The sequence below is a fragment of the Melanerpes formicivorus genome, unplaced genomic scaffold (genome assembly GCF_026170545.1).
Source record: "Melanerpes formicivorus ecotype bairdi unplaced genomic scaffold, bMelFor1.0.p_v2 SCAF_24, whole genome shotgun sequence".
NCBI lineage: Eukaryota > Metazoa > Chordata > Aves > Piciformes > Picidae > Melanerpes > Melanerpes formicivorus.
Window position 1 is genome coordinate 6,645,303 of NW_027142376.1, and position 27,538 is coordinate 6,672,840.

The 27,538-nt window shown below is 50.0% G+C and overlaps 1 protein-coding gene across 5 annotated transcripts in view; it reads left to right on the plus strand.

Moving 5' to 3' along the window:
* ELMO1 (engulfment and cell motility 1) overlaps positions 1 to 26,383 on the plus strand; it is a 405,265-nt gene extending 378,882 nt beyond the window's left edge. For all 5 annotated transcript variants that reach the window (XM_068152730.1, XM_068152729.1, XM_068152731.1 and 2 more), the window contains 4 exons: positions 4,069 to 4,176; positions 10,466 to 10,548; positions 18,602 to 18,679; positions 24,563 to 26,383. In XM_068152730.1, the coding sequence (XP_068008831.1) occupies positions 4,069 to 4,176; positions 10,466 to 10,548; positions 18,602 to 18,679; positions 24,563 to 24,763 (470 nt within the window). In that variant the 3' untranslated portion in view covers positions 24,764 to 26,383. The remainder of the gene's footprint in view (positions 1 to 4,068; positions 4,177 to 10,465; positions 10,549 to 18,601; positions 18,680 to 24,562) is intronic.
* The last annotated feature ends 1,155 nt before the right edge of the window (positions 26,384 to 27,538 follow it).

Below are 27,538 nucleotides of genomic sequence, written 5' to 3' on the forward strand. Positions count from 1 at the left end.
GAATAGGAATAGGAATAGGAATAGGAATAGGAATAGGAATAGGAAAAGGAATAGAATTTACCAGGTTGGAAAAGACCTTTGAGATCATCAAGTCCAACCTATCACCCAACACCATCTCATCAACTAAACCATGGCACCAAGTGCCTCATCCAGGCTCTTCTTAAACACTCCTAGTGATGGTGACTCCACCACCTCCCTGGGCAGCACATTCCAATGGCCAATCTCTCTTGCTGGGAAGAAGTTCTTCTTAAGGAGTAGAGTAGAATAGAATAGAATAGAATAGAATAGAATAGAATAGAATAGAATAGAATAGAATAGAATAGAATAGAATAGAATAGAATAGAATAGAATAGAATAGAATAGAATAGAATAGAATAGAATTAGAATAGACCAGGCCAGGTTGGAAAAGATCTGAGACCATGTTGATCTTCATTAGGAACAACTGATAGGCTTAATCTTAGAGTATGTTCCTATGTACAGCCTAATGAACAATGAGGTTGCAATTAAAGCTAGACATGAAAACCTCCAGCTAGACACAAGAGCCTCTTGCTGCAGTTGCTGCAGGGTTGTCTACTGCAGGCAAGTGGCATGGTGGTCAGACTCCACAGGGTCTGGGTTTTAAGCATCAGATTCGGTGTGGTCCTGCTAGAGATCATTGTAAAAGGTGCAAATGCAGAAGAGTTTCACTCACATGCTTCTGAGCTGCACAAAGGGGCCAGGGAGTTGCTCTGCACATCAGAGTATCCCAAATGAGGGCTGCTGCTTGCTCTAGTTTGAAATCCCTTCCAGAGCTTTGCAAGTGAGGTTTGCCTCTTACTGCTTCTTAAGCCCATCCTGTGCAACGTGGTGTGCACTGCTTACAGTCCAGGAATGCTTTCCACTTCAGCACCTCCTGTTGTGTGCATCACCATACCACAATCCCTGCCTCTCCACCAGAAATCTTTCTCTGTAGTACCTGCCTGCCAAGCAGATAACCAGAAAGTCTCCCACTGACATTTTGACCTTTAAAACCTCCCCATTGTACCAAGGAAGTAAGAGGTTTTCCCTGAGGGCTTTTTCCTCTTGTGCTGTTGGAGCAAGGCATTGAAACAGGGCCAAGGCTACCACAGCACTATCTCCCAGGGATGTGAAGAGGCAAACTTTATCAGACCCTTGCTAGCAACAAATTCAAAGGCAGGACCTTTTGGTAAGGTTTTTTGGAAGCTTTTCTGTAGCAGGGGCTGCATGTGCAGAAAATGGTTTGAAGGGTGTGGGGTTTCACACCCCCCCCCCCCCCCAAGAAACACAAACCATTTTTGACCACCATCCCAAAGAAATTCAGAAGGGCCTGTGGAAGTCCACTTTGCCATTCAAAGCTGAACTGCCTTTCTCTGTGGTTTATTGCCCCAGTGGCTGACCAGAGGGCTGGAGAGTGTCCTTCCCAAAGGAGTTGTGTGCATGAAGCACATGTTTTGCCAGCAGTCAGGTAGCACCCCAAACAAGCTGGCTCTGCAGCTCCTCCAGTGTGTTGTCCAAACTGTGGCTCCATTCACTGCCACTGGCTGCAGCACCTCAGGGCTCTGTCAGTGCTGACATTTCCCCTAAACTGTCCCTTAGGATTCCCCTAAATGGTCCCTGCTTGGCACAGCATCTGTGCTGCCAGCAATGAGAGGAGCACAGAGCCAGAGAATCCCTTTGAACTTCCTGCCACTGGCATTTTAACATCTAGCCTTGCTCTGGCTGAGCTTTTGGAGATGTACTGCTTGGAGGTAACAAGATTTGGGAGGTTGACAGCTTAACATTATCTGATCTCTTCATTAAATAGTCAGTGCTCTGATGAGGAAGGGTCACCTTGTTCTTGCCACTTCAGAAGGGGAGTTGGCAGGCACCAGCCTTGCATGCTAGCCAGTGTGGATGCCCAGCTCTGCAAAGGTGATGTGCTTCACAGGAACAGATTATAACAAATGTTGTTAAGGGCAATTATATCCTGCAGAGCAGGAGTTGGCAGGAGCTGTAAACATCCATCTACTAGGGAAGGCTTAAATGCAGACTGGAATGTGACTGGATGGGCACAGAGATGTATGGCACTGAGTTACCTGCAGGACAAGGGAGCTGATGTCTGCTCATGTTAAATCAGGAACAGTGTGGCCAGCAGGAGCAGGGAAGTCATTCTGCTCAGCACTGGTTAGGCCACACCTTGAGTCCTGTGTCCAGTTCTGGGCCCCTCAGTTTAGGAAAGATGTTGAGATGCTGGAAGGTGTCCAAAGAAGGGCAACAAAGCTGGGGAGGGGTCTGGAGCACAGCCCTGTGAGGAGAGGCTGAGGGAGCTGGGGTTGCTTAGCCTGGAGAAGAGGAGGCTCAGGGGAGACCTTCTTGCTCTCTCCAACTCCCTGAAGGGAGGTTGTAGCCAGGTTGGGGGGTGGTCTCTTTTCCCAGGCAAGCAGCACCAGAACAAGAGGACACAGTCTCAAGCTGTGGCAGGGGAGGTTTAGGCTGGATGTTAGGAAGAAATTCTTCCCAGCAAGAGAGATTGGTCATGGGAATGTGCTGCCCAGGGAGGTGGTGGAGTCACCATCCCTGGAGGTGTTCAGAAAAGGCTTGGATGTGGCACTGGGAGTCATGGTTTAGTCGTCAGGAAGTGTTAGGTGTTGGGTGACAGGTTGGACTTGATGATCTCTGAGGCCTTTTCCAATCTTATTGATTCTATCATTCTATGAATCCCTGCAGCTTTCTGATGTCCAGTCTCTCCATAAACATGGGGGTGTTCTTCCCATGTCTATAAAAAGACATGAGTCATAATTTTCCTGAAGTATGGGATATTGCAAATGTTTCAGTTTTTTGGGTGTCCCACACAAGACAGCTGGCAGGGCTTAATTTTCACATAGTGGGTGCTAAAAATGAAGCCTTCCTGGGTGAAGCTCTCCACTCAAAGCAGTGGTTGCTTTGCCAGTCTCCTGTCCATGAGGGTACATAATGCCGTGTAAAATTAAGTCGGTTGTTTCTTCCTTCTATTTATTTTTGGAGCCAGTGACTAAGTCAATAAAAAAAATCAATTAGATGAATGCCAGCTTCCTTTAATCAAGGCCCAATCCTGTTCAATGTCTTTATTGATGATCTGGACGAGGGGATTGAGTCCACCATTTGGAAGCTTGCAGATGACAACAAGCTGGGGGCAGGAGTTGATTTGTTAGAGGGTGGAAGGGCTCTGCAGAGGGACCTTGCCAGGCTGGACAAATGGGCAGAGTCCAACAGGATGGCATTTAACAAGTGCAGTGTACAGGGGCAGAATCACCTCCCTATTCCTGCTGGGCCATACTGTTCCTGATGCAGGCCAGGTGGCCAGCAGGAGCAGGGAAGTCATTCTGCCTTGGACTCAGTACTGCTTAGGCCACACCTTGAGTCCTGTGTCCAGTTCTGGGCTCCTCAGTTTAAGAAGGATATTGAGACACTTGAACATGTCCAGAGAAGGGCAATGAGGCTGGGGAGGGGTCTGGAGCACAGCCCTGTGAGGAGAGGCTGAGGGAGCTGGGGTTGCTTAGCCTGGAGAAGAGGAGGCTCAGGGGAGACCTTCTTGCTCTCTACAACTCCCTGAAGGGAGGTTGTAGCCAGGTGGGGGTTCATTTCTTCTCCCAGGCAAGCAGCACCAGAACAAGAGGACACAGTCTCAAGCTGTGGCAGGGGAGGTTTAGGCTGGAGGTGAGGAGAAAGTTCTTCCCAGCAAGAGAGATTGGCCACTGGAATGTGCTGCCCAGGGAGGTGGTGGAGTCACCATCCCTGGAGGTGTTCAGAAAAGGCTTGGATGTGGCACTTGGAGCCATGGTTTAGTTGTCAGGAGGTGTTGGGTGTGAGGTGATAGGTTGGATGTGGTGATCTCTGAGGTCTTTTCCAGCCTGGTTACTTCTATGATTCTAAGTTAAATTGACTGAGCAAAGTCCCTGCCCTACTTTTTCCCCACTCCATAGATTCCTGCTTCTGACAGACAACAAGACAGGGGTATTGCCTCCTTGGAGCAAGCTTTCTCTCCTGTGCTGTTGGTAATGTTGATCCAGACCTGTGAGTGACCTTTGTTCAATTTCTTTAATCCAACAGACAAGTTCTGGTACTGTCGGCTTTCACCTAACCACAAGGTCTTGCACTACGGAGACCTGGAAGAAAGTCCCCAGGGAGAGGTCCCCCACGACTCCTTGCAAGACAAATGTAAGTCAAGCACAAAGACTCTGCTCCTTTGGCTTCTTTTCTGCTCATTCCTCTTTGTAGCTTGTAGTGGGTTTCTCTTAACACAGCGTATCATCAATCTTAACAAGAGGTGGAGAGCAGAGGACATTTCCTCCTGCATTCAAGCACTGCTCTCCTGGCTTTGGCAAGTGTGTGTGAGGGCTGAGATCAGTGCTGTAATGAGTTTGTAGTTTCATTCAGCTTAGAAGTGTTATGCCATTCATGGGAGGGAATGCAGTTTATTTTCTCTCTCTCCAACTCCCTGCAAGAATGTCTGGAGAGGCTGCTGCTGGTCTCTTCTCCCAGGTAATTAGTGACAGAACAAGAGGCAATGGCCTCAAGCTGCCACTGGGCATGGTTAGACCAGACAGTAGGAAATGTTTCTTCCCAGAGAGTGGTCAGGGATTGGAATGAGCTGCCCAGGGAGGTGCTTGATCACCAAGCCTGGTTGTGTTTGAAGGTGGTTTGGATGTGGTGCTTGGGGCTATGGTTAGGGGTGAGCCTTGCAGAGTAGGGTTCTGGGTTGGGCTTGGTGATCCTGAGGGTCTTTTCCCACCTGAGTGTTTCTGTGATTCTATAATTACTCATCTAACTGTAGAGGGCAAATAAATCTTCTTGAAGCTATTTAGAAGTTTTTTCTGTCTGTGGAAACAGAAGCTTCTTCTGTGTCAGTCTAGTGACTGGAGAAGTCTGTGGCAAGCAGAGGTGTTTCTCATTATCGCAGGGGTTGGGCTTTGAGATGAGAAAATGCTGTGAACAGTAGTGAGAGGAACTCACCATTACTATGTGCCTAGCTGGGAGAGAACATGCTTCCGTGGCAGCTCTTGGCAGGGGACTTACTGGGCTGTGAGGATGGGCAGAGGGCTGGAGCTGCTCTGCTATGAGGGCAGACTGAGGGAGTTGGGGCTGTTCAGTCTGGAGAAGAGAAGGCTTCAAGGAGACCTAATTGTGGCCTTCCAGGATCTGAAGGGGGCTACAAGAAAGCTGGGGAGGGACTTTTGAGGGGGTCAGGGAGTGGGGGGAGTGGAACCAAACTAGAAATGGGTAGATTGAGATTGGCTGCTAGGAAGAAGTTGTTCCCCATGAGGGTGGTGAGAGACTGGCACAGGTTGCCCAGGGAGGTGGTGGAAGCCTCGTCCCTGGAGGTTTTTGCAGCCAGGCTGGCTGTGGCTGTGAGCAAGCTGCTGTAGTGTGAGGTGTCCCTGGCCATGGCAGGGGAGTTGGAACTGGCTGATCCTTGAGGTCCCTTCCAACCCTGACAATTCTATGGTTCTATGTTTGTTTGGGTTTTTTTTAATTGTGAATAAAAGTGACTTTGGAGCCCTTCAGAAAAATCATACCGTCAGGATAATTTCCCCTTCATCCTTCAAGAGGACTTTCAGAAGTTTAACCTGCAATCCTGGGAAGGTTTTTCTGGTGACAGAAATAATGCCCAGTGCACTTCTGTCACTGGAAAGTGACTTGAAGCAGTCAAGCATTACTAATAAATGCTGTTTGTGGCACAATGGCCAATCACTCTTTCACAGAAAGAGAGATTGGCCACTGGAACGTGCTGCCCAGGGAGGTGGTGGAGTCACCATCCCTGGAGGTGTTTAAGAAGAGCCTGGCTGAGGCACTTGGTGCCATGGTTGAGTTGATTAGATGGTGTTGGGTGATAGGTTCGACTGGATGATCTCTGAGGTATTTTCCAACCTGGTCTGGCCTGGCCTGGTCTATTCTATTCTATTCCATTCTATTCTACTCTACTCTACTCTACTCTACTCTACTCTACTCTACTCTACTCTACTCTACTACTCTACTCTATTCTATTCTACTCTATTCTATCCTATCCTATTCTGTTCTGTTCTGTTCTATTCTGCTATTCTAAATGAGGCACACCAGCAAAATGAGGTACACCAGCACAAGTATTTATTTCACCTGGTAACTCCACTTCCTTCATGGAGTGGCTCAAAGACTGGTTTTGTTTTTTTTCAGAAGCTGGAGCTCTTTCCAGCTTGAAAATTGAAAAAAGGATGAAACCAGTGCCTGAAACTTTCCTGTGTACAACAAAGACTGGTTTCTCTTTTCTTCTGCTCCCCTGTCTTCAGCACATGTTTAAAGTGTCTGAGTGCTCCCAGATGCAGGCTGGGAGGGAAGGAGGCAGAGCTGGAGGCCTGACAGTTTGCAGTCACTCTTCCCTCGTTTTCATTGCCTTGCAGATCACCTCAAGGATTTTTCATGCTCCTACTGCAGTCTTGGCAGAGCATAGGGCAGGGGCTCACACTGCTGCATTGGCACTGGAAGAGGCTGTTTATTCTGGACAGGTCTTAGAGAAATAGCCCTTCAGTGTTACAGCAGTGTCAAAATGACAGAAGAACAGAGGTCACTCTTGAACTGCAGCCACAGTTAAGAGACCAGCAGCTCCCAGTCTGGTTTGCATCCACACTCAAACCCCTGACCCTCCCTGCAGGCTTCATAGAATCCCAGAATGGTAGGGGTTGGAAGGGACCTCTGGAGGTCATCTGGTCCAACCCCCCTGCTAACACAGGGACACCTAGACCATGTTGCTGAGGCATGCATCCAGGTGAGTTCTGAATCTCTCCAGAGGAGGAGACTCCATGGCCTCTCTGGGCAGCCTCTTCCAGTGCTCTGTCACCTTCAAAGTAAAAAGGTTTCTCCTTAAGTTCAATTAAACCCTCCTGTGTTGTAGTTTGTCCCCACTGCCCTATGTCCTATTACTGGCCACCACTGAGAAGAGTCTAGCCCCATCCTCATCTCCTCCACCAGCACTGATATGATCCCCTCTCAGTCTTCTCTTTTCCAGGCTAAACAGCCCCAAGTCTCTCAGCCTCTCCTCATAAGAGAGATGTTCGAGTCCTCTAACCATCCTTGTGGGCCTCCACTGGACTCCAGTAGTTCTCTGTCTCTCTTGAACTAGGGAACTCAGAACTGGGCACAGTACTCCAGGTGTGACCTTACCAGGGCAGAGCAGAGGGGGAGGAGAACCTCCCTCAATCTGCTGGCCCCACTCTTCTCAATGCACCCCAGAATACCATTGGCCTTCTTGGCCACAAAGGCCCATTTCTGCCTCATGGTCAACTCACTGCCCACCAGAACTTCAAGGTCCTTCTCCCTGGACCTGGACCTGCTTTTCAGCAGGTCAAGCCCTCACCTACACTGGTGATTATTCCTCCCCAGGTGCAGGACTCTACACTTGCTCTTGTTGGACTTCACAAGGTTCCCCTCTGCCCAACTCTCCAGCCTGTCCAGGGCTTGCTGAATTGCAGCACAGCCTTCTGCTGTGTCCACCACCCCCTCCCAGTTTTGTATCACCAGCAAACTTGCAGAGAGTACACTCTGTCTCTTCATCCAGCTCTTGTCTTGCCTTTGAATTGTCTATCAGCTCTCAAACCTACTTGGCAATGTCAGGACCACATGGAGACCCAAGGCTCCTGCTTGAGCAGCCGGTGGGCCAGACCCACATGTTCCTGGTGCATGCTTGGAGAAGAGGAGGCTCAGAAGGGAGGTTGCAGCCAGGTGGGGGGTTGGTCTCTTCTCCCAGGCAAGCAGCACCAGAACAAGAGGACACAGGCTCAAGCTGTGCCAGGGGAGGTTTAGGCTGGAGGTTAGGAGAAAGTTCTTCACAGAGAGAGTTGTTGGCCATTGGAATGTGCTGCCCAGGGAGGTGGGGGAGTCACCATCCCTGGAGGTGTTCAGAAAAGGCTTGGTTGTGGCACTTGGAGCCATGGTTTAGTTGTCAGGAGGTGTTAGGTATTAGGTAATAGGTTGGACTTGATGATCTCTGAGGTCTTTTCCAACCTCTTTGATCCCATGATTCTATGCCTGCTGACAGAGCAGCTACTGCTACAGTTGGAGAAAGATGTGGTTATTTCATGAGTATCTCAGGCTTTTAGGCTATGAAGGATGTGAGATTCACCACAGTGCCACCCACACTAGAGTTTAATTTGGCAGAGTTCAGATGCCTGCAAGATCCAAGATTACAAAACCACACTGTTGTTTGAAAAGGGGCAGGTGAAACTGGCTTGGGAGTTCTGCAGACCACTTGCCAGAGATATTCTGGTGTTCTTTAGATACATGTATATTGAATTCTGAGTTGGCAAGGCCTGAATACGATGACCAGATTGTCAGCATTTGGGAGCAGGTCAAAGAGAGTATGTGGGTAAGAACATGGGGGGCCAAGAGAAGCAGCATAGGACCTTTTGGGTACTCCTTGCCAGGGCTGAATGATTATTATCCCACTCAGAAAATAGATGTAGGGGTTTAAAACCTTTCCACTCTGTGAATGTCACCCCTCTTTCCAGGCTGGCAGAGGTAACAAGCAATGCAGACTCCAGCCAGGACAAACATGCATCTAGGTGGGTTTGGAAAGTCTCCAGAGGAGGAGACTCCACAGCCTCTCTGGGCAGCCTGCTCCAGGGCTCTGTTACCCTCACTGCAAAGAGGTTTCTCTTGTGTTCTAGCCTGTGCTCATTGTTCTGTTCACTGGGCACCACCACAAAGAGCCTGGCACCTTCATCTTGACACCTACCCCTCAGATATTGATAGATATTGATCAGATCCCCTCTCAGCCTTCTCTTCTCCAGACTGAACAGCCCCAGGGCTCCCAATCTTTCCTCATAGGAGAGATTTTCAAGGCTCACAGTCTTGAGGCTGGGGAGCAGTCTGGAGCACAGCCCTGTGAGGAGAGGCTGAGGGAGCTGGGGTTGCTTAGCCTGGAGAAGAGGAGGCTCAGGGGAGACCTTACTGCTGTCTCCAACTACCTGAAGGGAGGTTGTAGCCAGGTGGGGGTTGGTCTCTTCTCCCAGGCAAGCAGCACCAGAACAAGAGGACACAGCCTCAAGCTGTGCCAGGGGAGGTTTAGGCTGGAGGTGAGGAGAAAGTTCTTCACTGAGAGAGTCATTCACCATTGGAATGTGCTGCCCAGGGAGGTGGTGGAGTCACCATCCCTGGAGGTGTTCAAGAGGGGATTGGATGTGGCACTTGGTGCCATGGTTTAGTAATCATGAGGTGTTGGGTGACAGGTTGGACTTGATGATCTCTGAGGTGTTTCCCAACCTTATTGATTCTGTGATCCTCGTGGCTCTCTGTTGGACTCTCTCCCACAGATCTCTGTCTGTTGCTGTACCCAGTAGAAGAGCAAATCAGATGCATGTCTCAACCTCAGTATTCCCATTAGAGTTTGTAAAGACCTGGGCACTAACAGTCTTCCCTATTACTCTGCTTTCTAGATCTGTGATGCTTTTCCACAGCCACAGGGATGATGAATTATGTATAGGCTGTAGAAGCTGTCACTCGCTGGCTGTGGTGGATTATGGAGCAGATAATGTAATTACTGTGGGGAAATTGACTTCCACTTCAAACTCACAGAAATGCAGCTTTATGTTTTGGTGACCTCACTCTTGAGTTTGAGTGGCAGCAGCTTCCAGTGTATTTTTCTTCCTTTTTCACATCAGCAAGGCAGAAAACACCCAGGGTTTAGGTGCATGAAAACTATCCAGAGAGAGATACCTATCTGTATGAAACACTCCTAACCAAAGTAGTCTCAACAGGCAAGAAAAAACATGCTCAGGTTTACTAATCCTGAATGCCTGACATTTCATCAAGACTCACTGGCTTCTGTTTTAGCTGGTTTTTTCCTTCCTGCAGCAAGCTGGAAATGGCCAAGGAGGTGGCAGTTTTAACACATTAGGCTCACTTCTTTTCAGAGCCTGTAGCTTTTACACAGAAACACAGAATCAACCAGGTTGGAGGAGACCTCTAAGATCATCCAGTCCAACCTAGCACCCAACCCTATCTAATCAACCAGACCATGGCACCAAGTGCCTCTTCCAGGCTCTTCTTAAACACCTCCAGGGACATCAAGCCCACCACCTCCCTGGGCAGCACATTCCAGTCTCTCTTTCTTGGAAGGATTTCTCTCTCACCTCCAGCCTAAACCTCCCCTGGTACAGCTTGAGACTGTGTCCTCTTGTTCTGGTGCTGGTTCCCTGGGAGAAGAGACCAACCCCCACCTGGCTACAACCTCCCTTCAGGGAGTTGTAGACAGCAAGAAGGTCTCCCCTGAGCCTCCTCTTCTCCATGCTAAGCAACCCCAGCTCCCTCAGCCTCTCCTCACAGGGCTGTGCTCCAGACCCCTCACCTTGGTTCTAACTAATTTTCTGAGGTTTGCTTTTCTTTCTCCCTTTCTTCCTTTCTCCCTTTCTTTCCCTCCCTTCCTCCCTTCCTCCTTCTTTCACTCATTCTTTCTTTCACCCTGTCTTTCTTTCTGCAGTGCCAGTGGCAGATATCAAAGCTGTTGTGACTGGGAAAGACTGCCCTCACATGAAGGAGAAAGGAGCTCTTAAACAAAACAAGGTAAGCTTCTCAGACTGTCATGAACATGTGCCCTGCTTGTCGATTCAGCCCTGCCTGGAGCAGTACTGGAGTTCTGCATCCCAGCCTGACCCCTTGCACGCTGTGGTGGCTTGAAATCGCCCCCCAGAATAACATGGATGAAGGGGTCGAGTCAGTCATCAGCAAGTTTGCAGATGACACAAAGTTAGGGGCAGATGTTAGTCAGTTAGAGGGTAGAAAGGCTCTGCAGAGCGACCTCGACCGACTGGACAGATGGGCAGAGTCCAATGGGATGGCATTCAACAAGTCCAAGTGCCAGGAGCTGCACTTTGGCTACGGCAATCCCATGCAGAGCTACAGGCTGGGGTTGGAGTGGCTGAGAGCTCCCAGACAGAGAGGGACCTGGGGGTGCTGATTGACAGCCACCTGAATATGAGCCAGCAGTGTGCCCAGGTGGCCAGGAGGGCCAATAGCATCCTGGCCTGCACTAGGAATAGTGTGGCCAGCAGGAGCAGGGAGGTCATAGTGCCCCTGGACTCTGCTTTGGTTAGGCCACACCTTGAGTCCTGTGTCCAGTTCTGGGCTCCTCAGTTTAAGAAGGACATCGAGACACTTGAACGTGTCCAGAGAAGGGCAACAAGGCTGGGGAGAAGCCTTGAGCACAGCCCTGTGAGGAGAGGCTGAGGGAGCTGGGGTTGTTTAGCCTGGAGAAGAGGAGGCTCAGGGGTGACCTCATTGCCCTCTACAACTACCTGAAAGGTGGTTGTAGCCAGGAAGGGGTTGGCCTCTTCTCCCAGGCAAGCAGCACCAGAACAAGGGGACACAGTCTCAAGCTGCGCCAGGGGAGGTTCAGACTCGAGGTGAGGAGAAAGTTCTTCACCGAGCGAGTCATTCGGCATTGGAATGTGCTGCCCAGGGAGGTGGTGGAGTCATCGACCCTGGAGGCGTTCAAGGGGAGATTGGATGTGGCACTTGGTGCCATGGTCTAGGCATGGGGTCTGTGTTGATAGGTTGGACTCGATGATCCTCGAGGTCCTTTCCAACCTAAGTGATACTGTGATACTGTGATTTGCCCGACCAGCTCAGCTGGAAGCAAATGAAGCCTCTATTTACAAGCAAAACTGCAGTCTAGAAATCCGGGATGCAATGAATATGCACCAAAGACACAGTATTTGCAGGTATTGGCAATTTACAAACAGCACAAGAAACTCCCCTGGACAAAACCAGGGGGCTGCCAGCAGCTTCCCCCTCCCTGCTCCCTTCCCTCACCCTATACGAGGTAAGGGAGAGAGAGGAGCAGAGAGAAGCTGTCAGTACTTAGCCACAACGCAGAATGCACCCAGGGCCAGGCACAGCCAAGCACAAGCTGCCAGCTGGTGTCAGCAAGAGTGAAGAAGCTGAAAAGAGAGTCAGTTCACACAACTCACTCTATGTCAGGTAGCAGACCATGGGATCATTTAGACCTTGTCATTACTTTCCTTTTGCATCCAATGGTCATTTATTTACATTCTACCACTCTTTGTTCAAGATCTGTGGAGACTTTTCCCTGGCTCTCCTAAAACTGCCCTCCACACACGTTTTGTTTTCACCTCAGAGCACAGGAGTTAAGTCAGTGGGACAAGCTCCCCTCCTTCACTCAGATCTCATGGTGGATGACACAGTCTCAAGCTGTGCCAGGGGAGGTTTAGGCTGGAGGTGAGGAAGAAATTCTTCCCAGCAAGAGTCATTGGCCATTGGAATGTGCTGCCCAGGGAGGTGGTGGAGTCACCATCCCTGGAGGTGTTCAAAAAGGGATTGGATGTGGCACTTGGAGCCATGGTTTAGTTAGTCATGAGGTGTTGGGTGATAGGTTGGACATGATGATCTCTGAGGTCTTTTCCAACCTGGTCTGGTCTGGTCTATTCTATCATGGCATCCCCAGAGCACATCAGGAGAGTCCTTACCAGCAGTGTTTTCTGCCTCTCAAGCCAGGTGGTTTTGAGTGCTGCTGTGGAGCAGACTGGCAGAGTGTGGAGGGTTGAAATGACTCCCCAGCATAAAACTGCCAGACCAGCTCAGCTGGAAAGCAAATGAAGCTGTATTTACAGGTAAAACTGCAGTCTAGGAATCTGGGATGCAGTGAATATGTACCCAATACACAGTATTTGCAGGTACTGGCAATTTGTGAGCAGCACAAGAACCCCCCTGGACAAAACCAGGGGGCTGCCAGCAGCTTCCCTCACTGCAAGGTAAAAGGTTTTGCCTGCTGCTCCTGGGTTACCTGTGATCAATAACTAATTTGTTCCAGCTGTGTCCTCTGGTGAATTTGTGCTCAGTGAACGCTGGCAGGTGCCAGAACTGCAGTCAAGGTCCAGCTGATGCTGCTGGCATTTGCTTAGGTGGGAAAGCAGCTGCCAACAAAAGGATGTAAGGTAAACCTTGGGTGACTGATGAGGCCTTCGAGGCTGTGTTCAGCAGTGCATTTGGGAATCCAATGTGCTCCTGCACGGCTGGGAATGGTCAGTTTGAGTTAGATATGTGCTGCCTGTCAGAGTTTCAGATCCAGACCTGAAAAACTGACAGTAAAACTCCAATCCTACAGTGCTAGAATCCTGCAGAGGTTTTGTTAGTGAGAATTGCCACCACAGCAGGAAGAGAAAGTGAGCTACTAGCAGAGCCTGACATCTTTAGTGGTCCATATTGCATGAGGTATGTTCCTAAGTTGTTTGTGTTCAGGCCTGACCTTGTGAGAAGATGTGAGACTGTCAGGATGTTCAGAGTGACCTAGAACCACACCCTGAGTACTGGGAACCAGATCAGGGGATTTGAATCAGAATTCTAGCTCATAGAGTCGTAGAATGGTTTGAATTGGAAAGGACCTTAAAGATCTGATTCCAGACCGGCCTCTGCCACAGGCAGGGATACCTCCTGCTAGACCAGGTTGCTTCAAGGTCCCATCCAACCTGCCTTTGAATTTTCAGGGTTGGAACCCCTACAGCTTCTCTGGGCAACCTCACCACACTCATGAAGAAGAAATTCTTCCTACTGTCTACAGTAAATCTAGCTTATTCCAGTTTGAAGCCATTACTCCTCATCCTACATGCCTCTGCATAAAGTCCCTCTCCAGCTCTCCTGTAGGCCCCCTTCAAATACTGGAAGGTTGTTACAAGGTCTTCCTGGAGCATCCAATTTAAGAAGGACATTGAGATGCTTGAACATGTCCAGAGAAGGGCAATGAGGCTGGGGAGGGGTCTGGAGCACAGCCCTGTGAGGAGAGGCTGAGGGAGCTGGGGTTGCTTAGCCTGGAGAAGAGGAGGCTCAGAGGAGACCTTCTTGCAGTCTACAGCTACCTGAAGGGAGCTTGTAGCCAGGTGGGGGTTGGTTTCTTCTCCCAGGCAAGCAGCACCAGAACAAGAGGACACAGTCTCATGCTGTGCCAGGGGAGGTTTAGGCTGGAGGTGAGGAGAAAGTTCTTCCCAGCAAGAGAGATTGGCCATTGGAATGTGCTGCCCAGGGAGGTGGTGGGGTCACCATCCCTGGATGTGTTCAAAAAGGCTTGGATGTGGCACTTGGAGCCATGGTTTAGTTGTCATGAGGTGTTGGGTGATAGGTGATGATCTCTCAGGTCTTTTCCAACCTTATTGATTCTATGATTCTCTTCTCCAGCCTGTCTTTGTAGGAGAGGTGCATCTTTGTGGTCCTTGCCTGGACCTGCTCTAACGGCTCCACATCCTTGTCCCCCAGGTAGTGCCTCACAAGAGCAGATGGAGAGAGTCACCTCCCTCTCCCTTCTGCCATGCTGCTTTTGGGTGGCTTTCTGGTCTGCAAGTGTGCTTTGCCAGCTCATGCTGAGCTTCTCAACCACCACCTCTTTGAAGTCCCTCTCTGTCCATTCTCTGCCCAGCCTGTATTTGTGTTTGGGATTACCCAGGTGCAGGCCCTTGCCACTTGTCTGTGTTGAACTTGGATGCTCAGCATCAGTTGAGCATACATCTATGTAACAGTTACTTGAAACTGAGACATCTTGAATGCAGAAAAAAAAGAGATTGTGATGAAGAAAAGAGTGAAGTGAAGACTTCCTGCTTGGATGCATAAGGTGAAATGCATGCATTTAGTCTACTGGGAACAAAACAGTGATGGGAACCATAGAAAAGACACAACAGCAGCACACAGCTGCTGCTGCTGCAGCTTCAGAGCTGCAACCTTGCCTTCCTTAACTCCAGGCAGGTGTGCAGAGCATTCATTGTGGTTGTTTCTGGTGTAGCTTGAAGTCTGTGAGGAGACCATCATCTCCTTTCAGCCTTGGCTTTGCAGGATTGGAAATGGAAAAGCCAAGAGAGGGGAGCTGTAAACTGACATTGCAGGCTGCTGACTCAGGGCACTAACACACACAGTAGTGACTTGCATATGGCTCCCACCTCATGTTACAGCTGAGCTATCAGCTGCATTTGGCTGGGACATTTATATGATGCATATAACATGGTTTTAGTGCTTCCTTGCTCAGAATCACCTCTCCCTGATGGGAGCAGAGCTAGCTAGGGGTGCTTGACAAACCAGCCAGTCCAAGCACTGGGAACACCAGCAATGTGGAGGGCCAGCTCCATAGGTTTCCATTTTCCTTGAGGCTTTGCTGTGCATGAGATGATAGAGACACTGACCCCTGGAAGCTGCCATTCCCAAACCTTTAGTTTCCAGAGCAGCCAGCAAAGAAGTGGAACTGGATCCAGGGCTGCCAAACTCCTACATTCTCCCATAAGGGGAAGCTTGGTGCCCTAAATTTAGCTCTCTCATTTTCTGCCTGACTGGGAATGACCAAGCTTGTGGCTCCCTGGAATATTCCACTTTCAGGCAGGGATTTTCTCTCTTTTTGCTTTCTTTGAGATGAGCAGGAACTTTCAACCCTTGACATTTCCCAAGGGACAGATACTGAGGGGGCCAGGCCTGAGGGATTGTTGCTGACCCTCATGAAACTCAGGAACAACAGAGCAGAGCAGAGCAAGCCCTTTTTTTGCAGTGCTACATCTTATTGCACAACCTCAGTTGCATAACTTGGCATGTTCTGGCAGTAATTTATAACACCCTGTGAGGAGCTAATGCCAGGCTTGTGTAGGCAGAGGTAAATTTGTTCCTGTAATGAGGGACATCACTCTTAATAAGGTGTGGCTGAGAGACATGCCTAAAACACAGAAAGGCTGTGTGAGCTGGGAGCCATTTGTCTGCTGCCTGTGCCAGGCCTATCAGCATCTGCAGCTTCCATGGGGATTCAACACAGACTCCATCACCCGTCGCCTGGCAATGCAGCAAGAGGGACCAGGACAGCCTTGGAGCTGCACTGATGGAAAACAGCTCCATGGAGAAAGATCTTGGAGTGCTGGTGGACAGCAAGTCCTGCATGGGACAGCAATGTGCCCTGGTGGCCAAGAGAGCCAATGGCATCCTGGGGTGCAGCAAGGAAAGTGTGGCCAGCAGGGCTAGGGAGGTTCTTCTCCCCCTCTGCTCTGCCCTGCTGAGACCACAGCTGCAATCCTGTGTCCAGTTCTGGGCTCCCCAGTTCAGGAGAGACAGAGACCTGCTGGAGGGAGTCCAAGGGAGAGCCAGGAGGATGATTAGGGGACTTGAGCATCTCCCCTGTGAAGAGAGACTGAGAGCCCTGGGGCTGAGAAGAGAAGGCTGAGAGGGATCTGATCAATGTCTGTCAATATCTGAGGGTGGGGGGCAAGTGGAGGGGGCCAAGCACTTTTCAGTGCTGTGCAGTAATAAGACAAGAAACAACACATTCAAGCTTGAACATAGAATGTTTCATGTCACCATGAGGAGAAACTTCTTTGCAGTGAGGGTGACAGAGCTCTGCAGCAGGCTGCCCAGAGAGGTTGTGGAGTCTCCTGCTCTGGAGACTTCCCAACCCCACCTGGATGCATTCCTGTGCAGCCTGCCCTGGGTGATGCTGCTCTGGCAGAGGGGTTGGACTGGATGATCTCTGGAGGCCCCTTCCAACCTCTAATGTACTGTGAGACTGTGGTAACTGAACTTAAGGGGACCAAGAGCATTCTCCATGAGAAGCCTGATCTCTGGTCATGCAAGATCATCCCCAAGGCTTACAAGTTCTCTGGATCAGACTCTGCTCTTCATCACACAAGTTTAAAAATGAAACAACCCTTCCTGAAACCCAAAGCCCTCTGCCTGATTCAGACCAGGAGGTCAGGGCTAGAAATCTAGAGCAATGTGTATGCCACAGCCCTCTAAGACTTAGTGTAGGAAACTGCAGGAGCAAGGCTGCTGTTGCTGCTGGCAGTGTGGGGTCTGCTGTCAGCTGGGAGCCAGTGAAGGCCATGGGTGTTTTGGGGCTCAGGAAGCCAAGGGGCAGAAAGAAGAGGACACGTGATAGAGATGCTAATTGCAAGCCAGCACCCTTCTCTGTAGCTGGGCCTTTTCCCCACAGTTATTCCATTGATATCAGCTGGCCTGCAAGTTGTGACATCCTTGCAATGGCACTTGTAGTGATCACTGAATCAGAGAGTGGTAGGGGTTGGAAAGGACCTCTGGGAGATCACCTGGTCCACCCCCCTGCTAAAGCAGGGTCATCTAGATCAGGTCACACAGGATTGCATCAAGGTAGGTTTTGAGTGTCTCCAGGATGGAGACTCCACAACCTCTTGGAGACCTTATTGCTCTCTCCAGCTACCTGAAGGGAGGTTGTAGCTAGGTGGGGGTTGGTCTCTTCTCCCAGGCAACCAGCACAAGAGGACACAGTCCCAAGCTGTGCCAGAGGAGGTTTAGGCTGGATGTTAGGAAGAAATTCTTCCCAGCAAGAGAGATTGGCCATTGGAATGTGCTGCCCAGGGAGGTGGTGGAGTCACCATCACTGGAAGTGTTTAGGAAGAGCCTGGCTGAGGCACTTGGTGCCATGGTTGAGTTGATTAGGTGGTGTTGGGTGATCAGTTGGACTCAGTGATCTCAAAGGTCTTTTCCAACCTGGTTAATTCTACTCTGTTCTCTCTGAGCAGCCTGCTCCAGGGCTCTGGCACTCTCTTAGAATCACAGAATGGGTGATAGGTGGAAGTGACCTCCAAAGCTCATCCAGCCCAACCCCCCTGCAGTCAGCAGGGGCATCCTCCACTAGCTGAGGTTCAGTGCTCTGGATTCTGCAGTGACCATGATAACACAGCAGCTTCACATGCCCACTGCTGGCCAGTGGAAGTTCATCCTTTACTCATAGTATCATAGTATCATAGTATCAGTCAGGGTTGGAAGGGACCACAAGGATCATCCAGTTCCAACCCCCCTGCCATGGGCAGGGACACCCCACCCTAGATCAGGCTGGCCAGAGTGGTTGAGTTTCCTCAGAGGCACCCAGGCCTAGGTGACTGTCAGGAAAGCTCACTGCCTGCTGACATCACTTTGGCACCTTTTCAATTCCAATGCTGAGGGGGGAGAAGGATGATCTTTTTTTATTTCCCCCTTTCCTGAGGTTCTTTGGGATCTTTCAGTAACCCAGATAGTTCAGATTGACAGGCTGCTGATTCTGCTCCAGGCAAAACCATGATGAGAGGAATCTCTGCAGAATGAGGCATTTCATAATTTTCCAGGGGTGGGGAAAAAAAAACCAACCACAAAACCAACCCAAAACCAAACCCAAAAGCCAACCAAAGACAACCACCCAAGTATACCCCAGGAGAATAACTCTCCTGGCAAGATTTTTAACTTGGGGGATCAAACCTTGCAGATTTTGTGAGTTTGATCTCTACCAGTGGAAAGAAACCCCCAAAACTGTGGCTCTTCATGGAGAGTGTGCTGCAGAGGTACCAGCTGTGCATTGCAGTGATTTGTAGCCCTCACTGTTGCCTAGCTCCAGTTGAAACCCAAATGCTGAAGTAATCCATGTCCAAAGGAGCCTGGCAGTACTGAGGGGGATGAGTTTGATTTGACTGAAGCACCTGTGGTGGGGTTCTTGCTGTGCCAGTCTGTTGCAGTGGCCAGGCAGGAGCTATTTTTCCACTTGTTTGGGGGAGTAACTGGGGTGGGGATCACAAAAGGCAGAGCTGTCAGTGTGCCTCCTTCCTCCTGCATTAACCCATGGTTCTCTGTGCCCTTGCAGGAGGTGCTAGAGCTTGCCTTCTCCATACTGTATGACTCGAGTGGCCAGTTGAATTTCATTGCTCCAGACAAGCATGAGGTAAGTCAAGTTCAGAGTACAGAAACTTCTTTGGAGTCTTCTTGCCCCTGCCTCTGCTCCTGTGCTCAGCACTGGTTAGGCCACACCTTGAGTACTATGCCCAGTACTGGGCTCCTCAGTTAAAGCAGGACATTGAGACTCTTGAAGGTGTCCAGAGAAGGGCAGCGAGGCTGGGGAGGGGTCTGGAGCACAGCCCTGGGAGGAGAGGCTGAGGGAGCTGGGGTTGCTTAGCCTGGAGAAGAGGAGGCTCAGGGGAGACCTTCTTGCTGTCTACAACTCCCTGAAGGGAGGTTGTAGCCAGGTGGGGGTTGGTCTCTTCTCCCAGGCAACCAACACCAGAACAAGAGGACACAGTCTCAAGCTGTGCCGGGGAGGTTTAGGCTGGAGGTGAGGAGAAAGTTCTTCCCCAAAAGAGTAACTGAGAATTGAAATGTGCTGTCCAGGGAGGTGGTGGAGTCACTGGAAGTGCTTAAGGAGAGCCTGAATGAGGCACTTGGTGCCATGGTTGAGTTGCTTAGATGGTGTTGGGTGAGAGGTTGGACTCGATGATCTCGAAGGTCTTTTCCAGCCTGGCTAATTCTGTTTTCTGGTTGCTTTCTGGCACCAGCCAGCTTTATCAGAACATGAGAGTGGTTGTGCAGGTCCATCTAAACCTGTGCCATGTCTCACCACACACTGAATACACAGGGGTTCTGCAATTTTCATGATAGCCTAAGCCACAGAAGAAACATTTTCTGTTTGCATGTCTCAGGGCACATGGGGGGCCAAGGTCAAGAACAGTATTTCTAAGCCCAGCTGAAATATTAACCATAAGTAAAGGAAAGAAGAGAGCTTGGGCAGAACTCTCAGTCTCCAAAGACCTTGCTCAACCTTTCCTGATGTAATAAAGATTTTTTTTGTGCCCTGGTCTGATCTACCACAAAGGATTTTTACTGCCTGTTCATTCTAGTGAACTAGCCAAGCTCTTAAAGAATCACTGCCAGCCTCAACTCATCTTGATGATGTGAACATAATCAAGGGAGCTTATACCATTGTTGGGTCTCAGTTTCAGCCACAACTACATGATCATCATCTCCATCAGGGCTGCTGATTTTGTGAGTGAGTTTAGACACCAAACAAATCAAATAACACAGCTGCTGGAGTGAGTCCGGAGGAGGGCTGTGAAGATGATCCAAGGGCTGGAGCAGCTCTGCTATGAGGACAGGATGAGGGAGCTGGGGGTGTCCAGCCTGGAGAAGAGAAGACTCTGGGGGGGGGCCTCAGAGCTTTCAATAGCTGAAGGGATCCTACAAGGAGGCTGCAGAGGGGCTTTCCATGAGGGTGTCCAGAGACAGCACAAGGGGGAATGGTTTGAAGCTGAAGGGAAGTGAGTTCAGACTGGAGCTTAGGAAGAAGTTCTTCAGGAGGAGGGTGGTGAGACACTGGAACAGGCTGCCCAGGGAGGTACATGACAATTTCAGGTCCAACTTACAGGGTTTTCTCAAGTGCATCTACAGTCCTTGTGATTGTAGACAAAGCTTTGATTGTAGATATCAAGTGTGTCCTAAAACCAAAGTGGAATTAGGAGCACAGGATGATTCAGTTGTCAAGGACCTTAAGAGTGTCCCCAGTTCAATGTCCTGCTCAAAACAGGTCACTGATGAGCTCAGACCAGGTTACTCAGAGCTGCATCCAGATGGATCACAGAAATCACAGAATGCTAGGGGTTGGGAAGGACCTCCAGAGGTCATTGAGTCCAACTCCCCTGCTGGAGCAGGATCACCAAAGAGCAGGTCACACAGGAATACAACCCAGGTGGCTTTGAAAGTCTGTAGAGAAGGAGACTCCACAACCTCTCTGGGCAGCCTGCTGCAGGGCTCTGTCAGCCTCACTGTCTGGATGCAGCCTGCACAACCTTTCTGGCTTTCTGGTTCCCCTGACTTGACTCCCAAGGTACTCCTTCAAAATCTCATTAGCTGATCCAGTATCATTGAGATCTGGCTCCCACTCTTGCACACCAAGGCTTGTCAGAGCCCTTAGCTCACTGCCAGCCAGAGGATTCAGCGCTGTGAGGTCAGTCCTTCCTGTATTTGTTTATCACTTAAATACCAATAACTGGTTTCAGCTTTACAGCAGAAAGGTGGATTAATCTCATCCTTGATTTTTTGACAGAGAAACTGATGAGGGACACTGCAATTAGGGCTCATTTGAGTGGTATGAGCATTAATCTGTAGGAAATTGGGTGGGTTTTTTTTCAGTGGTTCTTAAGTCTGTTTTGCATATTACAAAGGGAAAAGCAGCTCCTGAATCAATGCCTCTGCTTGCCTACCCTCTCATTAGGATTTCTCTCTGCTCAGAATGTACAGGAATGTAATTAGACACACCTGCCAATGTGGACCTCAGAGGCCACTGCACTCAGCTGAATTGTGGCCAGAGCTTGGTTTTGCTGGGTCCTGAATCAGTTCTGTCTGGAAGAGACAGAGTGCTGCAGTTGTGCTTGCTGGCTCCTTGAGATTCCTCCTCAGAGAAGGTTCTGGCCCCCCTCACAGAGGAGGTGATGGACAAGTTACATCAGGGGCTGCATCTGTTGAACAGATCTGCTGCATCTTCTGTGTCCCCAGCAGATCCCTTTGCCTTTCTGCTCCTTTCCTCATAGTGAGTTCTGGGAAGACTTCCCCAAAGAAAGATCTCAACTCCATCATAAACAAAGAAACTAAAAACAAAGAGATCATCACACTTCTAGGGCAGATTCTTTCTTTCCCTAGCGTTCTGCAAGCACTCCACAAACACTTTAGAAGTCTTCAGTGACACAATTGGACAGCTGGATTGTTTACTTAGTTCTTGTTAGCAGGACAATCTTGAACCCTGAAGTCTCTTCTGTAATGCTAATCTCATTTTGAAGCTCCAGCTTGGCTTGCCAACACCCTGGGTGAGATCCTAGCCCTGCTGCTGCTGTCACAGAATCACAGTACCACAGTCTCACAGTACATTAGAGGTTGGAAGGGACCTCCAGAGATCATCCAGTCCACCCCCCCTGCCAAAGCAGCATCACCCAGGGCAGGCTGCACAGGAATGCATCCAGGTGGGCTTGGGAAGTCTCCAGAGAAGGAGACTCCACAACCTCTCTGGGCAGCCTGCTGCAGGGCTCTGTCACCCTCACTGGAAAGAAGTTTCTCCTTATGTTGAGCTGAAACCTTCTCTGTTCAAGTTTGTCTCCATTGTTCCTTGGCTTATTGCTGTGCACCACCCAAAAGAGCTTGGCCCCCTCCACTTGCCCCCCACCCCTCAGCTATTGATAGACATTGATCAGATCCCTCTCAGCCTTCTCTTCTCCAGACTAAACAGCCCCAGGGCTCTCAGTCTCTCTTCACAGGGGAGATGCTCAAGTCCCCTAATCATCCTCCTGGCTCTCCCTTGGACTCCCTCCAGCAGGTCTCTGTCTCTCCTGAACTGGGGAGCCCAGAACTGGACACAGGATTGCAGCTGTGGTCTCAGCAGGGCAGAGCAGAGGGGGAGAAGAACCTCCCTAGCCCTGCTGGCCACACTTTCCTTGCTGCACCCCAGGATGCCATTGGCTCTCTTGGCCACCAGGGCACATTGCTGTCCTGTGCAGAACTTGCTGTCCACCAGCACTCCAAGGTCTTTCTCTGTTTTGTTCCTGCCTGAAATGGGTTGACTTTCACTCTGGATGTCGATGTGTTGCACCCAGCCTATTTTTAATTCCTGCCCTTTTTTTCTGGATGAAGATGTGCCCCCAGAGGACATTTCTCCTTCTTCCTTAATAATCCTCCTTTCTGCTGTAGGATGAAGTCAGCCATGACTATCATTGAGCTGGGTGGTGTCATACAGCAAGTGGTCAGCTGCATTTCAAATCCATTTCTTTGGCATGAAATCCAGCAGAAGTATTTGCAAGATAAGAATGCAGCTGTGCTTGATTTCATTTTCTCTTGCAAACTAGCACACCAGTGCATGATTGAGATCTTTTCTTTTCAGCTGAGAGCATTTGAGTGCTTCTGTTCCTAACTGAGTCAATGGCTTGTAGTTGTAAAATGGAAGTGACTTGTGGGATAGAGGTTGACTCCAGATCACCAGGCTCCCTTGGGTTTGCTGCTGGTTTAATGTGGTTATTCCAGCTCATGGTTATCACCAGCTGGCAGCTGCTGGAAAAAGATGGCATCTTCTAGTAGGAAAAGGCTGATGGTAAGAAAGAGATGTTGGAGGCCAGTTCAGCATTGAGAATCACACCAGGTACTTTGGCAGCTCATTTTCATCAAGGACACAGCATGGGCTGGCTCCAGAGTTTTCACAATGGTAGTTCATGGAAGCAGGCACAGACATGTAAGGCTGTCCAGGGGGGTTGTGGAGTCTCCCCCTCTGGAGATATTCAAAACCCTCCTGGATGTGTTCCTGTGTGACCTGCTCCAGGTGATCCTGCTCTGGCAGGGGGGTTGGACTGGATGAGCTTTCGAGGTCCCTCCTGGATGTGTTCCTGTGTGACCTGCTCCAGGTGATCCTGCTCTGGCAGGGGGGTTGGACTGGATGAGCTTTCAAGGTCCCTCCTGGATGTGTTCCTGTGTGACCTGCTCCAGGTGATCCTGCTCTGGCAGGGGGGTTGGACTGGATGAGCTTTCGAGGTCCCTTCCAGCCCCTGACATTCTGTGGCTTGTGTTGGTCTGTTGGAAGGCAAACCATGACAAAGCAGGACAGTTGTACAGGATTCCTCATGCAAAGGATCAGGGAGATTTGGTTGTCTTGGCATTAAAAGCTTTGTGTAAGATAGTCAGGATTTTGGGGGATAAATACTGAGGAAAAACTATTTCACTATGAGGGTGCCAGAGCCCTGGAGCAGGCTGCCCAGGGAGGTTGTGGAGTCTCCTTCTCTGGAGAGATTCCAAACCTGCCAGGATGCATTCCTGCATAACCTGCCATTGGTGATGCTGCTCTGGCAGGGGGGTTGGACTCTGTGATCTCTGGAGGTCCCTTCCAGCCCCTAACACTCTGTGATTCTGTGCAAGAGAGGGGGAGGAAGAAATGCCTGCAGAGGCTGGTTGTCCCATGTTAGGCATTTCCCCTCCCCCCATAATTATTGAGGAGTCTTTAGCAAGAAGTTTGCAGGAGAGAGCAGGTTGCCAAACAAATGGATGCTGCTCTTTCTCCCTGATTTCAGGCAGTTGGCTTTTTCCATTTTCATTCTTTTTCCACATCCATGTTTTTCCATTTCCACTTTCCAGCTCATTGGGACTGAGGTGTGGGACTCAGTGGGATGCTCCTGCTTCCTGACACCAGCAGTTCTGGCCCCCTCCATTTAAGAAGGGCATTGAGACACTTGAATGTGTCCAGAGAAGGGCAACAAGGCTGGGGAGGGGTTTGGAACACAAGCCCTATGAGGAGAGACTGGGAGAGCTGGGGTTGCTTAGCCTGGAGAAGAGGAGGCTCAGGGGAGACCTTATTGCTGTCTACAACTCCCTGAAGGGAGGTTGTAGCCGGGTGGGAGTTGGTCTCTTCTCCCAGGCAAGCAGTACCAGAACAAGAGGACACAGTCTCAAGCTGTGCCAGGGGAGGTTTAGGCTGGAGGTGAGGAATAAATTCTTCCCAGCAAGAGAGATTGGCCATTGGAATGTGCTGCCCAGGGAGGTGGTGGAGTCACCATCCCTGGAGGTGTTCAAGAGGGGATTGGATGTGGCACTTGGAGCCATGTGTTAGTTAGTCATGAGGTGTTACGTGATAGGTTGGACTTCATGATCTCTGAGGTCTTTTCCAACCTTACTGATTCTATGATTCTAATAAACCAATTCCACCTCATCTCAGGTCCCCTTGTAAGCCTTTGTGGGAGCAATGACCAGGCCAGAGGAGCAGTTTTGTGTTAATGACCTTGTTTCCCTCCCCCCCATTTCTCCTGGGCAGTACTGCGTGTGGACCGACGGGCTGAACGCCCTGCTGGGGAAGGACATGCTGAGTGACCTCACCCGCAACGACCTGGACACGCTGCTCAGCATGGAGATAAAGCTTCGCCTCCTCGACCTGGAGAACATACAGATCCCAGATGCTCCCCCACCCATCCCAAAGGAGCCCAGCAACTACGACTTTGTTTATGACTGTAACTGAGGCTGCTGCTGGGAACTCGCTTGGAAACTGGAAATACTGTAACTGGAGAGAGAGAGAGATTCAAACAAAACAAACCCCCCAGGAGTGTGAGGGGAAAACAAACAAACAAACAAACAAAAGGAGAGTGTGAGGGGAAAACAAACCGACAAAAGGAGAGTGTGAGGGAAACAGACAAACAAGAAGCAGCCCACTTGTGCACCTTGGATCTCGGCTTTGGAGAGGAGTGTAGAAACACTTGGCGTTCTGACCCGGTCCCTGCACCCCTTCCTTTCCCCATTCCCATCTTCCCCATTGCTCATCCAAATCCACACTGCTTTAATTAACTTGTACTTGCAGGCCCCAGGCCTGGCTGGAGGGCAGAGGCTGCCACTCAGAAGCACCCTCCCCAGGAGGTTTTTTACATTTTTAATACTGGAACAGACAATTCTCAACGAGAGGATGACGCTGTCAGACTGCACGCCTGTGACACCCCCTCAGCAGGGCAGAGGCTTTAACTGGAAGGAGGAGGAGGAGGAGGAGGGAGGAAGGGAGCAGAAGCAGCTACTGTAAGCAGGAAGATTATTTTTTTTCTCCCCAGACACTCCCCAGGAGTCTGCTCACAACTGAGTCCCACGCGGCGCCCAGAGCCATCGGCCGCTCCCCAGTGCTTGCTCCGCTCCTCGCTGCCATCGTTCCTGCCGCTCGCAGCTCGACTCTTGCCACCAGCATCCACCCAACTGATGGGCTCCCAGAGCAGAAGGCCTGCAGATCATTTTCCTTTGCTGTACCATACTCTGTGATGCTGCAATTGCTTTCAACTTCTTTCTCTTCCCAGCTAGCTCCACACTAGCAGATCGCTCGCACCAGCTCTGTGCATCACATCCTCTGCTCCTCGCTGCCATCGTTCTTGCCACTCGCAGCTCGACTCTTGCCACCAGCATCCACCCAACTGATGGGCTCCCAGAGCAGAAGGCCTGCAGATCATTTTCCTTTGCTGTACCATACTCTGTGGTGCTGCAACAGCTTTCCACTTCTCTCTTCTTCCCAGCTCCCGACTCGCTCCACACTAGCAGATCGCTCGCACCAGCTCTGTGTGTCCCATCCCATCCCTCCAGCGTTCAGTTGCCCCTACAATTGGCTTGGGCTCCATTCAAAAGAGGTTTCTCATTCTTTATTCTTTCCTTTCCTTGGCCCAAAGTTCAGCAGTCATTTCCACAGATGAATTACAGCTGCCAGCCATCCAGGTTTCCACTGCTGCAGTGTTAGAAGTTTGCAAGGGATTTGGGGTTGGGTTTTGGTTTGGTTTCGTTACGGGTTCTGAGTTTTTGTTGTTTTAACTTTATTTTGCCAACCAAATATATTTAATTGAGAAGCTGATTTCACTGAGAGTACTTTTTTTTTGGGGGGGTGGACATGATATTTTCACTCAATTTCCATTTGGAACATTTGCCCTGGAGGGGAAAAAAGCAACAAACCACCCAAAAGTCAAATTGAATAAAATGAAATAAAACAAAACAAAACAAAGTGAAATAAAATAAAACAAAACAAAATGAAGTGAAACAAAATCAAATCAAATAAGATAAAATGTTTTCCTTCAACTTCACTGTTGAATAAAAGTCTGAGTTGTGATGATTCTTGGAACTCTGTTTTTCTTCTGAAGTTGTCTTTTGTTCTTTCTGGTTCCTGGCGGTTCTGAGGTGTTTGGTACAAAAGAGGGGAGGGGAAGGTGAAACCTTTCTTGTCTGTGTCTGATTTGATTTGCTTCTTTGGGTTCCTGGCAATGGTTCCTGGCACTTCTGAAGTGTTTGGTACAAAGAGGAGAGGGGAAGGTGAAATCTTTCCTATCTGTGTTGGATTTCATAGTGTCATAGTAGCAGTCAGGGTTGGAAGGGACCACAAGGATCATCTAGTTCCAACCCCCCTGCCATGGGCAGGGACACCCCACACTACATCAGGCTGCCCAGAGCCTCATCCAGCCTGGGCTTAAACACCTCCAGGGACGGGGCCCCAACCACCTCCCTGGACAACCCATTCCAGGGCTTCACCACTCTCATGGGGAAGAACCTCCTCCTCACATCTAGCCTGAATCTCCCCACCTCCAGCTTCATTCCATTCCCCCTAGTCCTAGCACTACCTGAGATCCTGAGAAGTCCTTCCCCAGCCTTCCTGTAGGCCCCCTTCAGATACTGGAAGGCCACAATGAGGTCACCTGGGAGCCTTCTCTTCTCCAGACTGAACAGCCCCAACTCCTTCAGTCTGTCCTCATAGGAGAGGTGCTCCAGCCCTCTGATCATCCTCGTGGCCCTTCTCTGGACACCTTCCAGCACCTCCAGATCCCTCTTGGAATAGGGGCTCCAGAACTGAATGCAGTACTCCAGGTGGGGTCTCACCAGAGCAGAGTAGAGGGGGAGGATCACCTCCCTTGACCTGCTGGCCACAATTCTCCTGATGCAGCCCAGGATCTGATTGGCTTTGTGGGCTGCAAGTGCACATTGAGAGCTTCTTTGGGTTGTGGTGACAAGGAGGAGGGGCAGGCAGAGCTTTCCACTGCCATGGGTGCAGAAGCACCCCCAGTCACAGCATACTGTTGGGCAGTTGCAGGCTGCTGCCTTTACTCTGTCAGCTGGAGTAACTCCCTCCCTCCATTGAGTGGTTCTGGTTTCAGATTGGTCCTTGGAAAGTTTGGGCTTGACAAGGTGGATTCCTTCCCTCCTCACAGGCTTCTGGGTAGGTCACCAAGTTCAGTATCTGTTACTCCAAAAGTGCTGAGGCTAGGTCTAGATGAACCTCACAGCC